This window comes from Sarcophilus harrisii, chromosome 5 (genome assembly GCF_902635505.1).
Source record: "Sarcophilus harrisii chromosome 5, mSarHar1.11, whole genome shotgun sequence".
Classification (NCBI taxonomy): Eukaryota; Metazoa; Chordata; class Mammalia; order Dasyuromorphia; family Dasyuridae; genus Sarcophilus; species Sarcophilus harrisii.
Genome location: NC_045430.1, coordinates 184,995,883 through 185,022,565, shown reverse-complemented (window position 1 = coordinate 185,022,565; position 26,683 = coordinate 184,995,883). Strand labels below are relative to the sequence as shown.

The 26,683-nt window shown below is 34.6% G+C and overlaps 1 protein-coding gene across 1 annotated transcript; it reads right to left on the bottom strand.

Annotated features, from left to right (window-relative positions):
• Positions 1-6,449: 6,449 nt before the first annotated feature.
• Positions 6,450-11,901, bottom strand: LOC100925367 (zona pellucida sperm-binding protein 3-like). Its single transcript, XM_003771645.3, has 9 exons — positions 11,468-11,901; positions 10,552-10,670; positions 10,352-10,455; positions 9,917-10,094; positions 9,440-9,560; positions 9,249-9,340; positions 7,007-7,131; positions 6,690-6,809; positions 6,450-6,608 (listed from the first exon to the last, which is right to left on the bottom strand). Exons 1-9 carry the CDS (start codon positions 11,846-11,848, stop codon positions 6,505-6,507), a joined length of 1,344 nt encoding a protein of 447 aa, XP_003771693.3. The 5' UTR covers positions 11,849-11,901; the 3' UTR covers positions 6,450-6,504.
• Positions 11,902-26,683: the final 14,782 nt, after the last annotated feature.

The following is a 26,683-nucleotide window of genomic DNA, read 5'->3' as shown; positions in this document are numbered from 1 at the left end:
TGCATTGGATTTTTCTAATGAGTCATGTAGCCCAATTGTTTTGTATAAGGAAAATACAAAAAGTCAAAAATCCAAACTGCTCATGCTGGAAGATTTTTAAAAGTTTCTGTAGCTGTAAATTGATTGAAAAGTAATCACAGGAGGAGACCATTTACCTACGTAAGAGTGTTGCTCTGTTATAATTAGGAACCAGTATCAGAAGGAACACACACATTATTTCACCACCCAGCTAAAATTAAAAAAAAAAAAAAAAATCCTCCTTGTTTTCTTCAATATTTTAAGATTTTTTTATAGTTATTAATAGCAGTATTAATCAATCCACAGACATTTATTAAGTGTTTGCTTACCTAACATGGTGATAAGTGCTGGATAATATTAACAATAAAGCTCATTTATATTATGTGCAGGCAACCATGTTACCTTAGTAACAAATTATGAAAAATAGGCATATAAGTGCCTGGGGACCAATTTGCAAACATTAAAGCACTACAGAAATGTTGCTATTTTGTTTGTCATTATTATTGTTATTATTACAATGGAATAGAAAAGCGCTTAGCACTTAGAATCAAACAACCTTACCCTTTCTAAGACCCAATTATGCCATCTGGGAAAATAATGTGTATGAACTAGATTTATAGAAAAAATACACTAATATGTCTTCTATTTATCTGTATTAATAATAGCACTAATAATTACTTAGCAAGAATTTATTAAGTGTTTAGTTATTATGAATAGTAATGCTAAGTGATGGTTTGCCTTCCAAGGGTTCTTCTTTATATCTCTGAACCTAGAACAGAATTGAACTAGATGGTAGCTAAAGTCTCTCTTCCAACTCCAAAATTATTTCTTTCTCCCTCCATATGTGTGTTGTTCTCATTCCTTCCTTATCAATATACTCAGGATATGCAAGAGATGGGAAGGGTCTAAGACAAAAAGAAAAATGTGTGAATACCTGATATCACTATGCATTCATAGGTTCAGAAATTTACAACCAGAAGGGATCCAAGAGGCCATTTAGTTCAATCCCCACTTTACAGATTAAAAAAAAAAAAAAAAAAAAGAGAACCAAAGAATCCACAGGTTAATAGATTTAGCACTAAAAGGAATTTTAGGGGTCATTGAGTCCTTACCCATTATTTTATAAATGAGGAAAATTGAGGCCCAGAGAGAAAAAATGATTTGTCCATAGTTTCACAGTCTGAGTACAGATTTTGCCTCGGGCTTAGTGCTCTATCCACTAATACTACTGAACTGATTCAGGCACTGCAACTTTCCTACAGTAACACAGGTTTATAAGTAACAAATTTGGGATCTGAACCTAGATGTCTGCGTTTCAAATATTAATTTTTTTCCACCATCATGCCATCTTCCCTATTTATCACTACCTTTTTTTATCTAATTTTTGACAATATAGGAAAGTCCCCTAGCCCAGATGGATGGATAGAAATTGGGGGCAGAGACAAAGACAGAGACAGATTATTACATAGCAAAATAAATACATAGGTAGGAGATAGAAGATAGAGATTAGGAGATAGAAATAGATAATTGATAGCTAGTGAGAGAGACAGATATACAGATAGACAGACATTTCACTTAATTTAAACCATAAGAATATACTTTGAATATATGTGATCAACACTGATGTTTTCCAATTACTAAAATGCAATTTGCCAATTCTTTTGCTAGTGATAGAGTTGACACTGCAATCATTAACACCTTCTTGACTAAATAGCAAGGCTATCCTAGTAGCCAAGTTAGAGCTGTGACCGCTATTCTGAAGGCTCTGGAAGAAAATAAACCTGCCCTTTCCTACAACACTAGGAGTCAGTTTAATGTGGTATTGTTCTAGATAGTAATGACCAGAGTTGTAAAAACCAGATTATGGCTCAAATCCTAGGGAAAAGTAATGACCCTATCACACAGAGTGGGCTGCTCAAAAACACTTGGCAGATGTATAGTGGAGTTGAGATAAATGAACTGAGCCCAGGGGTCACTGCCTCCAAGCCCATTTAAATCCAGGCTTCTCTAAGATAGATGGATCAAAAAGATACACAATGAAGAGAGCCAAAATCAAGCCAGGAAATGGAGAAAAGGTCATCACTGAAAGGATGGAGGAAAAAAAAAAAAAAAAAAAAAAACATTTACTAAGTGTCTATTGTATGTTAGAAATTTTAGAAATATAATCTCGGCAGCATTCAAACCCTGGCATAAAACCAAAAACTTATAAACTTTTTAATGGTTTTCCTCTCCATCTCAAACAACCTGGTAACCAAAATATATCAGAGACAAAGACAGAGAGAGACAAAGAGAGACATTGGACTATCTGCCAAGGATTGATGGATTATTTTTGACTAAAGTAAATCAGAAGATCCAGTCATCTGTTGGTGAGCTTCCTGGAGGGAGTTAGAAAGGGTATAGGTGAAAGAACATTACTATATTTATATTCAAAGCCTCTACACCTTGGTAAGATCTTGCCATCTCATGATCAGTTTACAATTTTCCAGAAGACAGGATCACTTCCATGTCACAATAAGGCATCAGAATAGGGAGAAGATGCCATTATTCTTGCCATGTAGGGCACACTTTTTGTTTTATCTGATTTCCTTACTAATTATAAATATTTCATTCATCACATTGGGTTGCTAGGAGGAGGAGTATTTTGGGTAGATGAGATCTCATGGTTACTCTAGATTCCCCCCCCCCCCAAAATCTGCTTACTGGGCTAATATAAGATCAGCCTTGCCATAGATCATGGCTCATGTTTGCCTAAGTACTTGCACATAATCCACCACTAATTTCACATACTATCTCTAGTCATTTAATATGCAAATTTTAAAATACCAATCTGATGTTCAAACTGACTATGTAAAAGCCAGAAGTGAGAACCAGAAAGTAATTGGATGAGCAGAAACATCTTATTGGAGCAGAAATAATGCCAAGATTCAGACCTATCTTCTCCCTACCACTTCTCAAAAAAAAGCTCTGTCAAGTTTTCTGTTTTCTTCCCTACCTTCCAACTGAGTAAAGTGGAAGAAAGAACTGACCTACTCTCACTTAAAGCAGTCTCAGAGATCTCTGCTCAGGATATCTCAAGTCTTCCTAGTGGCTCTGCAACTCAGTTGCTCTCTATTGTACTGGGAAATATTGTCATAATATTATGGTAATTGCTACAGCACTCGGTAATTTTTTAAAAAATCAATTAGGTGAGTGCTAAAGGCTGAGCCAGGTGAAACTAATTAACACTTAGGAAAAGCCACAGTCAACTCCCTCAGCTCTCTGTGGGTAGGGACTGGCAGTAATTCCATCTGCTTCTGTTCAATAAGCATGGCTTGCAACACAGTAGGTAAAAGGGCAGAGCTCCAAAATGCATCCAGAAAAAGAGCAACCAGCCAGCTTACTTGGCAATGACTTCCTTAATTCTGTCAATAACCCTCACATTTATCCCCCAGTCACTCATTATCATCCGAGTTATCTTTGACTCCTCCCTCTTGCTCACCTCTTCTCCAATAAATCACTGAGTATTGTCATTTTAATCTCAGCAAACTCACACTTGCCAATTAGGGAGAGCATGAGGGATTAGGACTAGCCTAATTTGGGTATAGGAATATATAGGAGGGGAGGAGGGCAGCTCATGTTTGCTAAAATAGAGTATAACCAGGTGAGGGAGGCTTTGAATACTAAACCAATGACTCCTTTTCTTTCCATTCCCACTGCTTTTAACCATAGATCCAGATTATTAGAATTAGAAGATACTTTAAATATCATCTAGTCAAAAGAACTCATTTTAAAGAAAAGAAATCTGAGGCTTGGAAAGATCAAATATCTTGCTCAATGCCATCTACCTAGGGAATAGTTAACTTTCTTTCAAATTCACTCTGCAGCAGGCCTTTATTTTGTCCACCTGAACTATTTCAATAGTCTCCCAACATAACTCCTTAATGATTTCCTCTGTATTTGAATGCTTTATATTACTACCAATCTTTATAACACAACTCTGATGAGTTCTCACTCTTAAAAGAACTCTTTACAATTATGGCCATCCTAATATTCAGAGAACTATAAATCACAGCTCAGTCTATCTACAAATGCCTGTGACATAGAGCTAAGTAAAAATAAATAAATAAAGCCATTATAATGATTCTCTTGCGACAAAGAACATCACAACTACTTTCACAAATATGCACTAGTGTCTAGCATTTTCTGATTACTGGTAGATGTACTGAAACTCAGGATTTTGACTCAAGTAGGGAAGGGACCAATTGGAAAAGTAATACGAAGCTGTTGGATAATAGATGAGTGAATGGGAAGCAATCAAGGTTGTAAGGAGGGGGGAAAAAAAAAAGTGCTGGAAACTATAACTTGAAATTAAGACCATAACTTTCACCCAAAGGCTTCTGTCTAGAGTGGCAACTGCTGTCCCTATTTCAGGCATAGGTCCTTTCATACTCTATATCCACCTTGCTACTGATCACAACCTCCCCATCCCTCCAGGTCTAGAGCTGTGATCAAACCCAGGATTGGGTGTAAATTGACTCTTCATGGCCCTAGGCACTTTACTTGTAAGTATCCAGACTAAAGTATTTCTCCCTGGCCACTCTGTATGTTGTCTATTCCGATTAAAATAGTAATTCTTTGGGAGCTAACAAGAACTGGTTTTGGATTTGTATCCTCATAGCCCAGTGCTTAACCCAGAAAATGCTATGCTAATAGATTAATGTGTTTTTCCCTCGTTATTCATGGAGGGAGAGGACATGGGGAAAAAGGGTCTGTCCCAGAAAGTAATTACATGGTGGGCATCAAAAACTATAATGTTTTATGAATAAAATTAGAAGTTATAAAATTTAGGTCCCAAATAGTGGGATGTGTCTATATATGTCTGTTTTAAATTAGAATCCAAATTGAGCAACAAATGCATCATTTTTGATTTGGGCTTAATGAAAAATAATAATTTCCATTTGCATTGTACCTAATAATTACTATATATCTTCTTTTTAAAGAATCACAGAAGCTGAGAGATATGTACTATTTTCAACATTTTATAGATTAGAAAACTGAGATTCTGAGGTCATGATTTTCTCAAGATTTAGATACTAGCTTGAGATAAAATATGAAACTAGGTCTTCATGTCTCCAGGTACCAAATTATGTCTATATTGAAACAGCCTGTTTTCAAACTCCTTTAATAGATTCATATTCCTATTGCTTATCAGGGTGTCTTGTTCTTTATTCTTCTTCCCCTTGTTCTCCCATCTATTTCTTTCTTTCCCTATATTCTACCATTCACATAGATCAAAGACTAAACCAATGCCTTAGTCAACAATTATAAGAGTTGTTTTTACAAATGAATGTTAAAATGTCAATGAGAATTGAAAGTTGAATGACATTCATTAGGTTTAAAAAAAATTTAAACCCTATTAGTGAAAAATCAAGGTTTATTTACCAAATAACAGGGAATACAATAATGACTATACAATTTGACTCATACTAAGAGTTCTCTTGATTTCTACCTTCTTTGTTTTCTAGCTAAAGGATATTCAACTAGTCTTCTCTCCCTGCAATGGAGACTGGTATTGTGACTAGCTCCCCTTCCAAAAAAAAAAAAAAAAAAAAAAACTCAAAGTATCAGAAAATTACTTTGGTAATTACCTAAGAACTTTTAAAGTTTGAGCAAGTTATTACAGATTGAATACACTTCAAGCTAAATAGGAAACTTGGGTGTCTTTCATGTACAAAAGGGAAGATTAGAGCTAAAGATCAAGGAAATTTTGGATTGCCTAGAGTTTAGAAATTAGTTAAGGCCAAAAAATAGCTGGAACAATAAGATAGTTGTGTATGTAAAATATATTGTTCTAAGAATGCTTATGGACATGTCATACCTCAGATGAGTACATCATTGCTATAGGACTCCAGGCATCTATATTCTTTAAGTATTTAGGTGGAATATTTTTGTTGCTTAGACATATGCTCAAAGATTCAATTAATTTTGGAGGGGGCACAAATTAAAGGGAGTTATAGTGGTAGAGGAGATAAGAGATATTAGATGTGGAGGCAGATAAACATTATTTCTAGCCTTTCTTCAGAAATATTGGTTTTGAGGCAGCTAGGCTGTGCAGTGAATAGGGCACCAGCCCTGAAATCAGGAGAACCGGAGTTCAAAAAAATCAAGCCTCAGGCATTTAACACTTCCTAGTTGTGTGACTCTGGGCAAGTCACTTAACCTCAATTGTCTCAGAGAAAAAAAAAAAAAAAAAAAAGAGAGAGAGAGAAAGTAATAAAAATTGTATTAAAAAAAAAATCAGTTTCTCTCTAACTTAATTCTCTCATTCTTAATTTTCTCAATTCTAAAACAGAATAAGAATAGTACCAACTTCTTGGGTTTTATGGAGGTCAAATACAATATATAAAGCACTTTGCAAATTTTAAAGCACTATATTGTTATTAAAAGCAGCCAACATATTGAATAGATTTTAAAGTGTCCTTTAGTTTATTTTAAGAATAGATGATGTTACCAAAAAGAAACATCATATCTTCCCACATGAATAGCATGAGAGATAGAAAACACTATAGATCCAGCAGTCAGCAGCACTGCTTGAGATGCTTTCTTCATACCTGCAGAAAACAGCATGTTAGATAAAAGTCTTAGAATCATTTATTATTTAGGTCAATTGATGAAATTTAAGTGATCCATACCTTGGGAGTTGGTTCTAGCTGTTTTATCCTGGTTAGCGATGCTGCTGGGATGCATCGTCACATCAGAAATGACCAAAGGTCCAACTATCACATCAGCCTCATTTTCTTTTCTAGGAAAATCTATTTAAAATTGGATGGGGGAAAAAGGAGTGCAGAAAGGGATTTCCAATGAAACCTAGCTAGAAGTTCCTTTAAACTTTTAACTGAGGTAATCAGTAGGCTGTAAGTGCCTTAGGGACCCATATTATTCACATAGAGTCATGTTTTTTTAAATACGAGCTTGCTTTTCCTTATTTTGGGTATATTAGGAAACTTACCTTTCCAATGCAACTTATTCCTTTTCCAGTGACTTCTGGTCAGTCTATTTGGTATGTAGGTTTTCCTGCAATTACCAATTTCACAACAACTGCAAATATCATCTGTACCTTCTACAGGAATCCATCTGGGAAGTTACAAATGAGGAAAAAAGACACTTCAATGCTTGTGACCTTGGGAAATAAGCTAATACATTTATAACTTACTACTACTTGCTCTGAAGACTTTGACTATCTTTAAAATTTGCCCCTTCCCCATCCAAGAGATTAAAAGGCAGATATGACAAGCTCTGTGTTCTAGTCTTCAAAGAGCTTTAAAATGACCCCATCGACCAATATTAGGATAACATTCATTTGTAGAAAATATTCTATAAAATTTATAATTTGTTTTATTTAGACAAAATCATTTTCATATCCACTCCCTCAAAAAAAAGAAAAGTTCTTATAACTTTTATAAAGTAATAACTCTTATAAAGTCATAGGAATTATTTAGGAAATGTCAAACTCTACTCAAGAAATCCCTAAGGAAAAAAAAAATAATAAATTAGGTATAAGTTAAAAACATGATATAAGGTACTAGTGAAAGGTAGGGAATTTAAATCTTTTATTTTCCCCAAACTGGAAAGTCAGATATATTTTCTCCCCTGGTTCTCCCAAAAGTAATAGCATCAATAAAGAAGAAAGGGCAAGAAAGTTAGTTTTTTTGGGTTTTTTTAAATTTTTATTGCTTAAGATGATGCATACATGTGTGGGCATTTTTCTCCCTTTATCAGTTCCATTGGAAAAGTTATCTTGATTATGGTATCTTGTAGTATTGAAATAGGACAGCTAGTAAATAGCATATGAATAGAATGCTGACCTGGAATCAGGAAATCTTATCTTCCTGAATTCAAATCCAGCAGCAGACATTTACTACTTGTATGACCCTGAATAAGTCCCTTCATCCTATTTCTCTCAGTTTTTTTTTTTTTTTTTAACATGTGTAAAATGATTTGGAAAAGGAAATGGCAAACCATTTCAGTATTTTTGCCAAGAAAACTCCCAGTGGGGGTCTGACCCCAAGAATCAGACATTAACTGAATGAAAAAGCATATAAGTGATTTTAATTATCTACATATGATTTAGATCAATTCTAAAGTTACCTAGGGCATATAGATTAAATAATTGTCCCAGAATCATGTAGCTAATAAGAGTTAGAACATGATTTGAACTACCAGTATGCCATTCTTTGATTAACTATTAATGAACAAGCATTTATTAAGTGCTACTGTGTATTAGGCACTCTTCCATATAATTCACAAATGCTCTCTCATATGATCCTCAAAAGCTCTGGGAGACAATTGTTATCTTCCATCAAGTAACATTAGTATTGCCTAAGTAACCGAATTGATAAATCAATGGGCCTGAAGTTAGGAAGACCAGAGTTCAAATTCAGCCGTTCACACATATGACTTGTGTGATCCTGAACAATTCACTGGATCTCAATGTGCCTCAGTTTCCTCAACTTTAAAATGATGATAATAAATACCTGTTTTGCAGAATTATGAGATTCAAAAATGATGATATGTGAAAAGTGCTTAACAGAGGACCTACCATGTCATTAATCCTAAATATTGATTCCTCCCCTGGCACTTTACAGAGGAGGAAATTCAAGGATATAAAGGTTAAACAACCTCTCTGGGGTCACACAGAAAAATATACATATTTATGCAAATGTCATACTATAAGATTTATATAATATGTATACATATTGTACATATGTATATTTATATATTACATTCATTTTAAAGCTCTCTATCCAAGGGAAAATAATTGATTTTCTTGGAGCTGAGGAGACTAACACTATTTCTAATCAACTATAGTAGGGAATAACATTACAAGGAGTAAAAAGTACCAAAGCCACTGAGAACCATACATAGCCTTCTAAAAAAGATTCAATTTTCAAGGATTATTTAGGGCCAGATTAAGCAACAACTGTTAAATTGGAATTCGAAAAGCATGACTATAGATTTCAAAAGCAGTAACTAAAATAATATATTTAAATAGTGTTATAACAGGGGAAAAGCACAAGTTTAACTTTCTTAGACAATTGTTCTCTTTAACAATTACTCCAAAATGCCACCATTCACCTAAGTATCTTTAATACGCTCCTATGCAATGCTGAATCTATTCATGCTCACCTCTACTACTAAGAAGTAGTAGTGGTGATGGTGCTGTCAGTTAGTACTGTTTAAGATCTACTTACCCCTGGCTTGATTTGTTGAAGGAACAAACTTTGTTCGAAGGATCTGGCAAGTCAGCAGCTTCAGTGACCTTCAGGTGACATGTAATATAAATCTAGAAAATAATTCATAATTAAAGGTTTTTCATTAATATTATGGATAATGTGTGTGCACGTGCATGCATGCTGAGGTGGGGAGGCAGGATAAAGCTCACCTGATCCCTGGCTTCCCTTGAAAGCTTAAAAGCATCAACTATAAACTGAAGGGTCTCTGGCTTGGACCTCGGGGAGATGAAGGTTGACCCAACATTTTCTGACCGACCATCAACTAGACACCTAGGGATTAAGATGTGTTGGTAAACTACCTCCACCACTATCCTTCTCCAATAACTGGAGGTAAGTTGGCTTTGTAAGACTTATCAGAACAAACTTTGATATTCCTAAACTGAAAAAGCTGAGCACAAGCCTAGCAATGAAACCACCTGGGAATCAGGCTAGCTAAATAGGAAGAGTCTAGTCATTGATAAATTTCTGATAAAATTCAAAGCGATTTTCTTTAGCCAAAATAGATACTTAGAGGAAGATTAAAGTAGAGGGGAGGGACTTTAAATGTCTGAAAGGAATGCCACACTTAGAAATCTTTTGGAAAGAAGTGGACTTTGGTATTGAGGAAATCTGATGGGGAAGCTTACCCATGGAAATCAATAATAGCATAAGGAGGAGCTGAGTCTTGGTTGGATTTTAATGTAGCCACACAGCTGTCAACGAAGAGTCTCAGAGCCACAGGACTTCCAGTTTTCACATCAGCTTGGATGGAAATGACATCCCCAAGTTGATAGCTATTAGAAGGCCTCTTAGTACTCCAGTCATCTGCAAAGTCAAAATCTTAGTAGTGTTATCCCAAGGGTTCTTGACTGGCATTCCAGGATCTTATTCATTAAACTATTTTGGTAACTGGACTTCAGTATAAGTGGTCTCTTACGTAGTTTTATGCATTTTATTTTATGCATTTAAAAATATTCTGAGACTATAGGCTTTACTGGGGTGCCACTCATGGTTAACAAACCCTGTGTCATAGAGATCAAGAGGAAAACATTAGCAATTTCTCGACTATCATTGCCATTTACCCGTCATCAGTTGCAAGGTGAACTTCAACCCCTTTTGTGAGGATTGTGTAAAACTGAATGGAATCCAAGTCGGTTGGATAGCCTTGCTGCTTACATTACTCCTCCTGGGGACAAGTGAAGGGTGAGGAAGAAAGACACTCCATAAAAATTGACATAAGCTAAAGAACAAATAATTTGAGTCATACAAAAGGATCTCTCACCTTGGGTAAGAACACTCAATTAAAATCACAGCTGGACCATTTCGTAGGATAATGGAATTGCCAGCAGGAGATGGGTTATAATATAGATTTATACTATAAACCAACAAATCTGTGGTCATCTGAAAATGGTCAAAATTAGAGTATGATTTTCTAAAAGGAAAAAATTTCCTGGAAATATCTAAATTATTTCATCATGGTTTACATATTTACTAATATAACATTCCCTGCTAATTTTTCAATAGGTCAGACTTATCTGTCCAGATATTTGTAATCAAGGGCTGGTTCTCTCCCACCCTAACATGTTCCTAAATTGTGTGAATAATCCAAAAGTGTAGGTAGTAATCAGGGACCTTAAGAAGAATATCGATTACAAACTCTTCGTTTTACAGAAAAGAAATTGTTTTGTCCAAGGTCATATCATATAGCTAACCAACATAAAAGTTGGTATTAGAACTAAGTTCTATTAAAACTTGGAGGCTTGCAACTGAGATATTTGTAAAGCATTTAGTAAAATATCTGAAATGCAGTGGGCACTTTATAATTACTTATGCCCTTCCCTCCATTATCCCACTCTAGATTTTGTCTATCAACACTCAGAGAAGACAATTTTCTTTGCTATTCCCTATGTGTTTGAGGCAGAAACTGAATCCCAAGTTAAGACCAACAGCTTCTGTGCCTCTCACAAAAGACCGAAGTGTCAGGATAAAATTATGAGAAGGAAAATCACATATAGGCTTAGTTTTTCTCCATCCTAATTCATCCTGGGGGACAGAGCCATGGAATATGTCAGTAATTATTAGGGACTTCACTATCATTTATTTAGACATCATCCTGTAATCTCTAATCCCAAAATCCCCCCCAAAAAAGTTGATGTGTCATACTACACTGCTCCAATAGAATTACTAAGCAACCATACCTGAAGCTTACTGCCACACTCATGGAGTCCTGTCTCAAAGACAATAGTATCATTTGATTCATGGAAGGTGGTATACTGGCAGGCACTAGGACCAAGAGTTAAATCTGAAGGATTGATCAGTTTTCCCTTTCCAAAGAGGTTTCTCTGCACATTTGCCACCAACTTCATTTCCAGGCACTGTACCCTCACAGGCAACAATTGAGTAAGAACTCCATGGCCCCATGAAGAAGAATGATTAAGAAAAGATTTATAATCTGATCTTGGAGAATTACTGCCTCTGAGGGGCAGTCTGGAACTACCAGAGCCACAAAGATCAACAGGTACCAACTCACTCAATAGCAGAAGCAGGAACAGGCACCCTATTTGACCTCTTTGCCCCATCCTGCCTACTTGTTCCAATCACTGCTGACTAACCTGGAGGTTGGGATCTTTATATCTTCAAAAACAATTCGCTCTTCTTTCAATTTCTGAAGGTAGATTGGGAGTGAGTGTGGTAGCCAGGATAAACTACACCTGTCAGGATTCTCAGGTGGGAGGATGTTAATACTTAAAATGTTTCTGCTTGAGGGGAACATTATGTTCCTTTGGAGAGACCATTAACATCATGAAGTATTTCTGTGGTTGACATGGGGAGGGGGGGGGTCAAAGAAAACGTTCAGGTGTTTAACTAACAGCCTTATGTTGATGAAAAATTTGATTAAATGATATTTCAATCAGTCATGACTTTAGTTGGAATTTCTCTTGTTCTAATGAACCACCCAGGCATATGTGCTGACTTTTTAAAAATTGACTGTAAAGTCATAAGGGTGAGAGAGGTTCTCTGCAAACATTTACAAATCCAAAAAAGGCTAGAAATGCAGGTTACCATTATAACAGGCCACAAGAGTTATTTTTGTCATAACTAAATGGGACTGTTATTTGCTGGCAAAAAGAGGGCAGGGTGCTATAATGAAAAGAATGCTGGGTGAAAAGTCAAATGGTATGAGTTCAAATTTCAATTCTTCCATTAATTATTTTTATAACCTTGGGCAAACCACCACTTCTCTAATCTCATTTTCCTCATATAAAATGTATGAATTGTGGGAGAGTGATGGTTCTACCACATGCCCTGTGAGGTACTTTCCAATTCTAAGTCTATGATTATATATTTAAGATTTGTGATACTTGGAGAAGGATATTTACTAAAAGTCACTAAATTTTGGAGTCCAAAGTTATGAAAATCTCAGGTGTTACAGAGATGGGACTTTGGCCTTCCTAAGCTTTGTTGTGTGTGTGTGCATTTTCTGATCCCTATATATTAGATCCCATGTTTTTATAGCATTGAAGTTATAAAGGAGAAAGGATTGATTGATCATTCAATCAATCAATGAATACATTTTATTAAATGCCAGCCATTGTGTTAAATTCTAAGACCTTAGAAATCATCTAAATCTATCTAACTTTACAGCTGAGGAAATTAAGTCATAGTAAGATTAAGTGATTTTCTCAAGGTCACACATCAGATTCAAATACAAGTTATCTGACTCCACATCCAACCTTTCCACAATAAAATTGTACCTCTTTTTCTTGCTTCATCAGCTCCTTATGTTTCACCATTTCCTCTTATCTTCTGTTCATCTGATTCCTCTTTTCTCTCATTCTTTCAATTTCGGGATTGGTGGATTTTGACTCAGGTTCTTTATTCAAGCTCCAAAAAAGTTAACTGGGGCATCCTTTATTCATAATATGATAGATATAAGCATAATTAAAACAAAACTGTTATACAAGTACCAGAATTTTATCATAACCTGGGAATATTTTAAAATTCCAACTCCTATTAGTCTCAGGAAAATGGAATTTTTGAACACTTTGACATAAAGATCCCTAAAAGACAGGCCTAATTGACCTAGAAATTCAGTGCTTACCTCAGAAACTCAAAAATACACATGCATTATTGAATGTTAGAGCCAGAAGGGACCCTAGAAATCATCTAGTCTAATTGTTTCCTTTTTCAGTTGAAGTAAATGGGGCCTAGAAAGGTAAAGTGAGATATTTGTATTGATTTCCATTCTCCTGTCAAAGAACACCACTTTAATACTTCAATGGGTCTAATAAAGAACTAAGGAACTATAAATAGTATGGTTCCCAGTCATAATATCACCATGTTTATACCATCCCATGCTGAACCTAAGCAATTTGTTAATTCCAAGAATTCCTTGATTCTTGGACCATTCTGAAGCATCTCTCTAAAAACTTTCTTTGGAATAATACCAATTTAGATATTTTTTTTTTCCTCTAAAAATGGGTTAGAATTGAGTTAGTCTTCTTAAGGTAGCAAATTAAGGGTATTGTTCCTGGGCATTTATCCTTGCATTTACTTATCAGTGAATTATAGAAAAGGAAGGGATATTAGAGTTTCTCTAGTCCAACAGCACAACTGAGCCAAGACTCTACTTTTCAACAACAAAAGACCACATAACCATTGGAGGCAGCATGGCATTGGGATTAAACATTAAAATGGGAGTCTGAAGAATCTTAGTTCACATTTTACCTTAGATACTTCCTAACTATAATTTATTTGACTTAACATCACTAAGCTTCATTTCCCTTATATGTTATATGGAGGTAGAAAGAGAATGGTCTACATGTCCTTTAAGGTCCCTTCCATTTCTCAATATGTGATCTTTTCTTTTAATGCTTCTAATGATAGGGAAGATCACTAGCTTCCAAGAAAGCCAATATCCAAATATTTCTAAGTTTTAGGATCCTTTTCCTTATAACAAACCAGAATCTATTTTCTCTTCACCACTGACATTCTTACCGTGTAGTTTCAAATCCTTTGAAAATATTTTTTTTTGGTCGTTCTTCTAGATATATTCCAACTTATCAACATAGTTTCTAAAATGTCACTCTTCTAACTAAGTGAAATCCTCTTTCTTGATCTGGACTTTATACTTCTATGAAATCAGCTTGAAAGCATTAATATTTTAAACCATCACATCACTCTACTGTCTCATTCTGATTTTGCAGCCCAATAAAAAAACTTTACTCTCTTTTTCCCACAATAATTGCTTTCTGTCTATATTTCCTCTATTTAATACTCTAATTTATTATAATACTCTGTTTAATACTTTAATACTGATTTTTTAAAAACCCAAATATAAAACTTAATACTTCTTCCAATTAAAACTCATTTCATCAAACATAAACTATAGTCTAATCTTTCATAATTTTTAGATGCTGATTCTGCCATTCAATGAATCAGCTGACTTTTTCCTTTGTTACCCAGAAATTTGATATTTCACTAACTATTCCCTAATTCAAGTCACTGATAAAAATAAAATTTGAACATATTTGAGCCTATGGTAGATTCCTATGGCATTCCATAGAAGAGTCTCTATCTTCCAGATTGGAAATTATGAAAGTAGCAAAAATTCCCTAGGTTTGATCATTGAAACAGTCCAAATCCACCTAATAAAGTTTTGATATTCTCCCTGGAACTCCATGTAAGAAACGTTTCACTTTGAAGATGAATGACTAAGGCAGAAAAATGTCATATGATCAAGATCAACCTTTATGTCAGTAGTTGAATGAGAATGATAACTGGATGTCCCAAAGTCCCAGATGTAATGGTCAGTGGATGGGATGTTGCCACCTTTCTTGTCAAGCACAGTCATATCCTTGTGTACATAATGGACATGATATAATAGCTTAGATATACCCAGGGATCATTTGTCAACAACACCTATGTCAGAATGAAGGGTGGAAAAGAAAAATGTTATTGCACAAAAACAGTTTTCCTTATTGGGAAATTGAATGTTGACTTTTACTTTTCTGGTCCATCAAATAATACCATTTTAGCAGTCCATCAAGTCTAATCAAAGAATGCTGTTTAGCTTATGAAAATTATTGCCAAAAGCAATAAGCCATTTGTGTCATAGGCTACCATTGTAGATCTCTCCACTGGACCAAAATCGGCTTATGTTTCAAGGAGACATTGTCCTAATACATCACTTGGAGAAATGTGGGGAGATTCTTGTGACAGTTGAGGGAAAAAATCCTATTAAGTTTATGTTAAATAACATGTAATAACATGAAAATGTTTTAAAACATTTGAGTCCCATACACACAATTATAAAAACTAATAATTGTAATCATCATGACCTGTTGAAGAAAAATCCAAGCAAACACAAAGAGCAAAGATGTCCTTCCATGTTAATAATCTTCTCCATTTTCCAAAGCTATATTATAATTTATTATTCTGTATCCTCCTCTATCACTTGTCCCAAGAAAACAGAATTGTAGCTTTGGGGAAGGGGGAGTCATTATCTTCATAGAGACCACATTTCAATAATGAAAGCTTATTTTTGCACAATAATTTTAAGTTTATAAAATGCTTTTTTTCACAACCATGATATTTGGAAAGTAGTAAAGATACTATCCTAAGGTTATGGGTGAAAAAACTGAGCCACAGATATAAATTTCAAGTTAATTAATTTTTCTAGAGTCACATAATCAATTATGTCAAAGGTAAGAATCAAACTCAGATCTTATGACTGAATCAAGTGTTTGCATTATTACACCATAAAGTGTCTGAAGATATTATCATTGGAGCAGAACATATTATAAATGAAAATTTGTAAAAATATAAAATAAGAAACACAAGAATGATATGTTGGGGAATATTTATAGTTGGTGGCAGGAGGAAGAAGTGTTTAATGTGATTAATGTAAAGAGGAGACAATCAAATAATGTGTCACAAAAGCTAAAAGAGGAAAGAAAGGAGAGGAAATAACAGGTTAGCTCCATGAAGAAAGGGACTGTGCCTTTTTTTAAAAGCTTTCCTTCACAAGCACCTACAATGTTGTCTTGAGGACAATATACACGGATAAATCTTTGCTGAATGTATTTAATTAAATGGAATGATCAAGAGCATCAAATGCTATAGAAAAATAAAAGAAAAAAGAAAAATAAATAGAGATTAAGGAAATTACTATATTGTCAATTGGTAATCTTTGTAGAAACAGTTGTATTACAATAATGAAGATCTAATTCATCTTTAAAGGGATTATTGAGTAGAAGCATAATAAAGGATTAGAAGAAAAACTAAGCTGTTCAATCATAAAACTTTATGATGAAAGAAGGAAAGAGTTGGAGTATTGAAGAGACAACAGTCTCAGATGAAGGTGTTTGAGGTTTGTTTTTTTTTCTGTTATAGAATATAAGCATGATTATAAACTGAGAGGATGAAGTTGAGGAGGTTATATGAAAGGGCAAAGTTAATGAACCAAAGTTCTAAACAAAGAAACTGTATCAGACCAAGGTTCATAAGTGATGGGATTTGTTTCAGCAAAGTGTCAGTTCTTAAAAAGGAGTAGGTCAGTGACCTTTCAAAATGATTTTGAACAACACTCTGAGAGGTAAATAGTGTAAGTGGTATTCAAAATCATTAGATGAGATAACAGAAACTGAGAGATTAAAGGCACACTGGAAGCTTAGACCCATGTTTTCTATATTTAAGTCCACTGATGTCTTCTTTATAGAGAGCTAATATATTAAGTAATGTATTTTTTTAAATATTAAAAAATGGAAAAATATTTCATTTTTCATTTATATTATTCTTAAGTGGTCATGGCTGCGTGAATGTCAATGACGTTCAATAACATTGTCTTGGTGTATTTTGATGACATTGTGTGAAGAATTTTTACATTTGAAAACACTTAGCACCTTAAAAAAAACTCTTAGCTTTAACAAAAGCAGAGAACAAAGAGACGGAACTGATTGAGTTTCCTTTTCATTGCTGGAGTCCTCAGAGTAATGCATATATCCTCTCATTTAAGTAGAATAAATTAACTCTAACATCTTTTCTGTTAGGAGTCATAAATTCATCTGAATCATGTGCTGAAGGAAATCTTTGAAATTTCAGACAGATTAAGGATGAAGATAGCACCTGAGGCTCCTTGGCAGATGTTACAAATGATCATAAGAAGTAAAATTGTCATCACGTCCTGTTTCTTGAGGACAACTGGGTTTTACAGATGAATGAGCAACTGTTTGAAAAAAGAATTTTCCAAGTCTATTTAGAGATCTTCTGTGGCTGATAGTACACTCTGTGTACTAAGTTTTCCCCATAAGGCCAGAATACTCTTTTTCTGATGGTTTATGTAAATTTTAAGAAACAGCCTAATAAAAAATACTTTAAAAATCTCTTTCACATTCTTGTCCAACAGACCAATATGAAAAATTGGTATCTGTTGAGTGATGCACATTCCATTCTAAAAAAAAAAATAAAATGAGGTGTGGGGACAGAACCAAGATTAGAGACAGCGACCCAGCAAAATTCTTTCACTATTCCCTTACAATCAATTTTTGTTTATCCTTTAAAGGCATGTGCCTGAAATCAGGCTCTATCCTAGTCTGACCAAAGAGTTTTCCTCTCACTAACATGCCGCCACAGGTGAGTCAGGGATATATGGTTAAAGGAGGAAAAAATTTCTTAAGAAATGTGGGAAAAAACAATTCACCTGGAAACTGTGATCATTTTTCTCTATCCTCCTTGAAGATTGATGATGCCAGACGAATGGAGATAATAATTAAAAGTGCCTTAGCCACAGTTTGGCTTATTTGTGACATGAAGGCTAGTCACCCTATAAAAAACTGGGCAGGCCAAGATGAGGCATAATCTATGTTAGTATAGACTACACTATCTGCAACTATCTTGTACTCATTTGATAAAGAAATCCCAGAAATAACAATTAAAATCAGGGCTGGGGTGGAATCTCTCAGATATCTCAGTTTTTAGGAACCTTTACCAAAAGCTTACTTAAGAACAAAAGAAAACTTATGGTTGGGATGTTGATTAGAATTAGGGTGACAATCAAGAGAGTATCCAAGATCCCCAAAAAGATTAGTCTGGGGAGCTGAAGTTAAATTTCAAAAAGCAAGACTTTCAGAGAGTTAGATTAACCCAAACCCCTCCATGAAGTATTTGTGTAAAATCTTTCTGTCAATCTGCCTAATTTTTTCTCCTAGATTGTTAACAAAAGACTAAAGCTCAATCAATTTTAAGATAATCTCTCAAATCAATTTTTGTAGCTGCAGATTCAATAAAAAGTTAGAGTGAGTTTCTTTTTTTTCTGGCAAAACAAAATTTAGGAGGTTAAGAAGAGAAGTCTATTGCACTAGCCTATCCATCATACATATATACTGCAGCAACAGCAGCAACTTCTAGACTTCTTATCCTGGAGACAGAAAAGAAGACAGATACCTTGTCAAAAAAATTACAGAGAATCTTTTTCTGGCATAGGGCATAGTTGGTGTTTATTTGTAACTCTATCACTCATACTCAATATTCAGGTCACAATTCCAGGAAGGAAAAGAGCATTTGTAGTTGCTCACAAGGGAACAGGGTCCCTGATCATAGTTCCAAGGCAGAATTGCCATACTAGCAAGATGGGTTACAGAAAAGCAAGAGAACTGATCACAGTCCCGGGCCAGCAAGAGAACTGTTAGGGAGCAGGAGAGTTTCCTGGATAAAGACCAGTGCAAAGACCAGGAGAGCAATGACCAGATTTCTCTCTAGTATACATTATGTTATTAAGAAAAAAAAAATGCATGAAAAAGTCTGGAACTTGGGCCAATGCCTGCTTACCCAAACATGAGCAGAGCCCAACTTTAACATAATGTTCAAAGTTAAGGAAAAGGCCCCAAAATGGGCAAACTACAACAAAAGATTTTTCTCATTGTCCGATTAAAATATTATGAGGTTTGGATTCATTCCTGCAATAAGTCACCACTTTTAGCTTTATGAGATAGTTTAGTGATTAATAAGATAGGTTAATGATTATAATAAAAGTGGAATAGTACAATTACAACAACACAACAGTAACATTACAAAGATAAACAAAATACAAAAGAAAAAAGAAATAAAAGTAATAATATTGAAAAAAATCACCAATTTGGGTAAGCACCAACACCTAAGTCAAATAGCTGGAGAATCCCGGGTCACAGCTTTCAGGATCCCAATGGGGAAGGTCCCAGAGTGTCCTCTCCATGGGTGAGATTCCAAAGAGAATCTGCCTTAAAAGACATATATGATTTTAGATAAAGTAGGCTCAGTGCCAACCATGAAGGGTTTCAGCCGAACTATCCTGGACACCTACATTGGGGGGCCAGCCAGCCCCCTCAATGAGGCTCTTGCAGATTGTTTTCAGTGAACTGACTAGGGTCCTGAAAATAAATTACTCAAGCTGTTTCCAGGGGTCCTCAAAATACGGCCACGAGCCAGTTGCGGCAGCTGAGGACGTTTATTCCCCCTCACCCAGGGCTATGAAGTTTCTTTATTTAAAAGCCCACAAAACAAAGTTTTTGTTTTTACTATAGTCCGGCCCTCCAACAGTCTGAGGGACAGTGAACTGGCCCCCTATTTAAAAAGTTTGAGGACCTCTGGCTGACCTTTAAGAACTGCCCTGGTGCCCCAAGGTTATACACTGCCCTTCATCTAAAGTCTCTCACATCTCTAGGATTGGATTCCTCTTTAAGAAAAATATGTGCAGAGCCTATACTGAGAAATGGAGGAGCTTCTATACTATGTTCTTCTATATAAGCTTCTATACTTATACCAATAACCCATAAAAAGCTATTAGGTGTCAAGGAAGATGCAAAGTCAGAAGAAAACAATAATATGAAAATATCTCCAATCAAAGCCTCAAAGAAAAAAAAAGTTAATTGGACCCAAGCCCAACAAGAGTCCATTTGCAGAAATGGACTTACCAGAGTGTGACCAAGTGGATGTTCACCAGTTGGGGATTGACTGAATAAGCTATGGTATGTGAATGTAATGGAATATTATTGTCCTATAAAAAAACTAGCAGAATGATTTCAGAAAGGATTGGAGAGATTTGCACAAACTGATGATAAATGAAGTGAGTAGAACTAAGAGAACATTGTATATTGTAATGCCAAGATTGTGTTTGATCAACTTTGATGGAAGTGGCTCTTTTTGACAATTCCAATAGACATGTGATGGAGAGAGCCATCTGCATTCAGAAAGAGGAGGACAGAAAGAGGATGCACAAACCAGTTGTGCATCACATCATAGTATTTTCACCTATTTCTTGTTGCTTGCTTGCTTTTTTTCTTTCTCATTTTTTTTCCTTTTTGATTTGATTTTTCTTGTGCAGCATGATAAGTATGGGAATATGTACAGAAGAATTGCACATGCTTAACACATATTAGATTACTTGCTGTCTAGTGGAAGGCTTGGGGGGTGGGAGGGAGAAAAAATTGGAACACAAGGTTTTACAAGGGTAAATGTTTAAAATTATCTTTGCATATATTTTGAAAAGAAAAATTTGTCATTTAAAACAGAAAAACCTAATAGTACAGACAGATAAAGAGTATTTTGATTAGGGCATTAGCATTCACACCAATTTGACATACTTTTGGAAAAAAATTGCACTGTCTTGATAACTGTTTGCATGTAGGTAAGAGCAAAGGGGACAAATAAAAAAATGGCAAGCATGGGTAATTAAGTGGATAGTGGTCCCTTTAATAGAAATAGAAAGCTTAGAAGAAGCAACAAGTTTTGATGGAAATACTAAGGGGACAGTGAGAGCTTGAGGTATCCATGGAAGGCTGAAGAATAGACATTCTGGAGGAATTTAAAATATCGATATGAAGCTTGTGAGGAAGTTTGGGAGTTATATGTACAAAAGTGGCAGTATCTTGGTAATGCATGAAAATACCTGTGATTAGAAAAAAGAAAAGAAGGATAAGAACTATGTCTGGTTAGCATCTAGGTTATCTAGGTTGTAAAGAATTAGAGAAAGGGAGGAAACATTTATTAAGTGCCTATTATGTGCCAATCACTGTGATACGTACTTATAGATATTATCTCTTTTCATATTCACAACAACTCCAAAAAATAGGTGCTATTATTATCTCCTTTGTAGATGAGGAAACTGAGGCAAACAGAAATCAAGTGAGTTACCCAAACACACTCTCACACCTAATAAGTATTTGAAAGTAGATTTGACTTACTATTTTGATTCCAGATCCAGTACTCTTTCCTCTGTGCCACTGACCTATCTCTTTCTGTGATATTTACAACAATTAATATTCCTTCAATATTGAAAAGATGATTGTCATACTCACTTGTCTATATTTATTGTCACATCCCTTTTGTTTCCCCTTGATGTTTTTAAAATTTTAATATACATTGCTTTATGAACCATATTGGGAGAGAAAAATAAAAGCAAATGGAAAAAAACCGTGGGAGAGATTTTTTACAAAGAAAAAAGAAGTTAACAAAGTATGTTTTGATTTACATTCAGTTTCCTCAGTTCTTTTTCTGGATGCAGATGGCATTTTCTGGCCAATGTCTACTGGTAATGTTTTGGATCACTGAAGCACTAAGAAGAATCAAGTCTTTCATAGTTGATCATCACACATTCTTGTTGTTATTGTATACGATGTATTTCTGGTTCTGTTTTCTCAGCATCAGTTCATGTAAATGTTTCTAGGACTTTCTAAAATCACCTTGTTCATCATTTTATAGAAGAATAATATCCCATTACCTTAATATACCACAGCTTGTTCAGCCATTCCCCATTTGATGGGCACCTACCCATTTTTCAATTCTTTGCTACCACAAAAATGTTGCTACAAACATTTTTGGACATGTGGGGCCTTTTCCTTCCTTTATGATTTCCTTGGGATATAGACCCAATAATGGCTCTGCTGAATCAAAGGGTATATATAGTTTTATAGACCTTTGTTCCCTTGAGTTTTTAGATATCATGGATGGGTTGTGATCAGCATCTTGTATTCTTGAAGGGAGTACCAGCAGTGACAACATCAAGAATTCACAGAAAAATCCAGCTAGTAAAAAAATAGGTAAAGACAGGGACTGGCTGGACCTTTGATTTCACTGGCATACAGTACTCCCAGATAATGAAATGCCCTTCATCAGCATCCATCAGCACCTTCTCTGCCAATGCCTACTCTTTGAGTGTTGCCTAGAGCACTGGGAAATTAAATGTCATTCTCAGAGATATATAAGCAATATGTGTGAGAGCCAAAACTTAAATTCAGATCTTCCTATCTTTGAAGCTAATTCTCCACCCACCATACTATGTTGCTTCTCTCAGGAAATAAATGGAAGCTGAAAAAACAATAAATCTATTAAATCCTCATTGTAGAAATTCATCAGATAATAGCTTCCCTGTGAATGACTCAGAGTTTAATAATAACATTGAACCAACTAGTGAATCAGATTTATTCTGAATTCAATGGAATATTCAAATAGCTTTATATTGTTGGTCTTAAATTTTGAAAAACAATCTAACAAGAGAACATGAAAATAACATCATCACCATCACAATCCTATTCCAAACCTGTCTCTTTCCATCAAAGGTTCTATCTTTCAGTGGTTCTTTAGATCTCTTGCTTGTCCTGTTGTCAGTATTGATATGACCCCATTCTCTATTATTTAAGGCTTGCACAACCCAAGCTGACATCACTTTATTATTTATACATCACTATCATTTGTAAAATTTTCTAATCGCTACAAATAAAATAGCTCTGGGCTTCAGGGAATTACATGATTGGATCCACAATCTGTCACTTTTTTTCTCATTCAATTTTAACATATCCCCCAGTTCCAGGATCCATGTTCATCTAGTTCATTCATCTAATATCTATTCAGTTAGGGGTCAAGAAGAAAGAACAAACTGAATATTTTGTCATCAAAATAGTTTGAATGCTAGATCCTTGACTTGATTGGAAACAATTATATATTGAAGTGTGTGTGTGTGTGTGTGTGTGTGTGTGTAAGAGAGACGGAGTAAAGATAGAGGATGGAAGAGAACCAAAGAAGAATCTGTTTATATTTACATATCAGTAGAATAACTGGTTTGTAGCATCAGTAGAATCAGATTTATCTGATTAGTTCACATAGCTCATTAGCATGGTTAAAAAATAAGTCAAGATTTTTATTTTTTCCTCCCACACAAAATCAGTTTATTCTACAGAAATATTTTGTTTTTCTACTTTTCATTTAATTCAACATTGACTATGCAATTATATATATATATATATATATATATACATATAATAGATCAAATGTTTACTGGTAATAAATCATAATTTCATATCCTCATATTTAGTAACAAGAGTCCAGCTGGGATTGCAATCCATAGTTTAAGAAACTGGACTCTACGCAGTTCTCCAAGACTCTAAGTTAGAAAGACGGTACCATTTTGCATTGTTTAATTTATTCACTTAGCAATTTGTAGATCAGTGAAATCATAGACCTAGTCCCTATCCTATACTTATGTATAGGGAATATTCATGGGGAAAATATTTTTGTTGTCCTCTAAAGGGACAGCAGAGTGACAGGCAGAATATATTTTTGAAAATAATTCCATCATATGAACAATTTTTAAATGAAGAAATTAAAACCATTTCTAATCATATGAAAAGGTGCTCTAAATCACTATTGATCAGAGAAATGCAAATTAGGACAACTCTGAAGTACCACTACATACCTGTCAAATTGGCTAAGTTGACAGGAGAAAATAATGATGAATGTTGGAGGGGATGTGAGAAAACTGGGACACTGATGCACTGTTGTTGGAACTGTAAATGGATCCAGCTATTCTGGAGAACTATATTCAAAAAGTTATCAAACCTTTGACCCAGCGCCACCGTTTGACCCAGCAGTCTCTCTAATGGGCTTATATTCCAAAGAGACCTTAAAGGAAGGAAAGGGACCCACATGTGCAAAAATGTTTGTGGCAGCACTTTTCATAGTGGCAAGAAGCTGGAAACTGAATGGATGCTCATCAATTGGAGAATGGCTGAATAAGTTACAGAATATTATTGTCATGTAAAAAATGATAGGCAGCATGATTTTAGAGAGGTCTGGAATAACTTACATGAACTGATGCTAAATGAAATGAGCAGAGATCATTATATACAGAAACATCAATATTATATGATGATCAATTCTGTTGAACGTGACTCTTTCCAAGAACAAGATGACTGATGCCAATTCAAATAATCTTGTGATTAAGTGAGCCATCTACACCCAGAGAGAGGACTGTGGGAACTGAGGGTGGATTACAAAATAACATTCTCACTCTTTTTGTTACACGATTACATTTTGTTTTCTTTTCTTTTTGATCTGATTTTTTTTGTACAGGAAGAGAATTGTATAAATATGCTTATATTTATATATTCCATTTAACCTATATTTTAACATGTTTAACATATATTGGACTACCTATCATCTGGGGAGGAGGTGGAGGCAAGGAGGAGAAAATCTGAAACACAAAGATATGCAAGGGTCAATGTTGAAAAATTATCTGTGCATATATTTTGAAAATAAAAAGCTTTAAAAAAGAAAATAATCCCATCAAATTGTTCAACATAATAGAGGTTTTAGTACTTAGATGGTTAAACCAGTTCTCTGGGAAAATCTTATTCATAATACTTCATTCTCCATCAATGCCATAGACGTAACATATAGCATTATTACAATAACATAGTTGCAGGGATTCCTGGAGTTGACATCTTTTAATAATATTAATTTATTTTTGCATAATAAATTGTGGTTGGCAAAGCACACATTCCTCACAATAGCCCCAGAAGATAGAGGTTGAAAGAATAATTATGCTCCTTTTACAGATGAAGAAATGGGGACACTCCAAGGGTTATATGGCTTGATCACAATGCCATGACCAGAACATTGTCAGATCATTATGACTCTAAATTTAGTGTTTCTTCCAAATTGTATGTTTTTCTATTCACCTTCAAAATTTATAGGAGAATGAAGGGAAAATAATCAATTCAGCTATGTTGTTATGTATAAACTAGGCCTGAAAACTGAATAAGAAATTGAATAAAGTCACACTGTACTCAGGAAGTGTCTGTTTTAATTGGTATATATGTGAGATATAAGATTGTTGTGATTGATCGCTATTTATTGATTGTGCTATTTATTGTATGATTTATTGACTGTGCTATTTATATCCACAATAAAAACCAACAGCAATTACGAGCAATGAAATAAGTTAAAGAAAATTGCACTTAAAGAGAACCCTTATTTTAGGGAATAATGAATTATACAGGTAGCTATACCAAAAAGAAAAAAAAAAATTCTACTAGATGCTAACAGTATAAAATGTTAGAACTGGAGGGATAGACTTAGTTATAATTTAGGGCAGCATTCTTATTTTATAAGTAAGGTAATTGAAACTCAAAGAAGTAAAATTATTTGCATTGATAAAATAGAGATATATTCAAATGATTAAAAGAAAAAATGCCCTGAACTAATGAGGTAAAGAGGGGCAAGGAACAAATTAAGATGGTATGTAGTCTTTTACTGACTAAAGAGGAAAAAATCTGATAGACCACTTAAAAGTCTTTTTTTTCTCTATATTTTAAGCAGTTGTCTCATGTCTAAGATATCCAAACTTGACAACTGTCCAACTTGACAACTATCCAACTTGACAACTTGACAATTTCCTAAAGCTGGGTATGTTCCTTAAACCTGTTTCCAAGTATTTATACTGTATCATAATCTCAGGTTAACAATCACATTCCAGGGAATTATCATTAAACAGAGATGGTCCTAGATCATCAAAGAATTGGCTACGCTATATGAGATCAAACTGGTCATGCTATAAGTATGATCTCAGTGACCAACTATATGTAATATGTAAAAATAGCCTAGCTAAGAATCAATAAAAAATGAAAGACATCACCAGTGTTTGCCACTTTTTGACTAATTATTGACCCCATAACAACCTATAGAAAAATGCAAATACAAAATGGCCTCCAGATGTATGTGACACCCCTCCTTCTTTATCTCAAATGAAGATGATAAGGTGACCAAAGAAAAAACTCTGGGAATCATGTTTGTTATTTTGAGAGTGGGAAATAATATTTGGAATTTATGATTTATTTTTCTTTAATATTTTGTTTTTGCAGTTACATGAAGAAATGATTTTTGATATTAGCTCTTTAAAATTTTTGAGTTCTAAATTGTTTCCCTCCTTTCCTCCCCATCCTCACCTTCAGAAGTCAAGCAATTTGATATAGATTCTACATGTGAAAACACGTAAAATATATTTCCATCTTGGTCATATTGTGAAAGAAAACACAGACAAACAAACAAAAATTAAAGTTTTTTTAAAATAGGCTTTAATCTCCATTGAGGCTCTGTCAGTTCTT

Coding starts and splice junctions, on each gene's coding strand:
- LOC100925367 (XM_003771645.3), bottom strand. CDS start 11,848: ATGGGGCAAAGAGGTCAAATAGGGTGCCTGTTCCTGCTTCTGCTATTG. Junction 10,456..10,551: donor ATTGAGTGTTCTTACCCAAG/GTGAGAGATCCT, acceptor ACTTGTCCCCAG/GAGGAGTAATGTAAGCAGCA. Junction 9,341..9,439: donor CAAGGGAAGCCAGGGATCAG/GTGAGCTTTATC, acceptor ATTATTTTCTAG/ATTTATATTACATGTCACCT.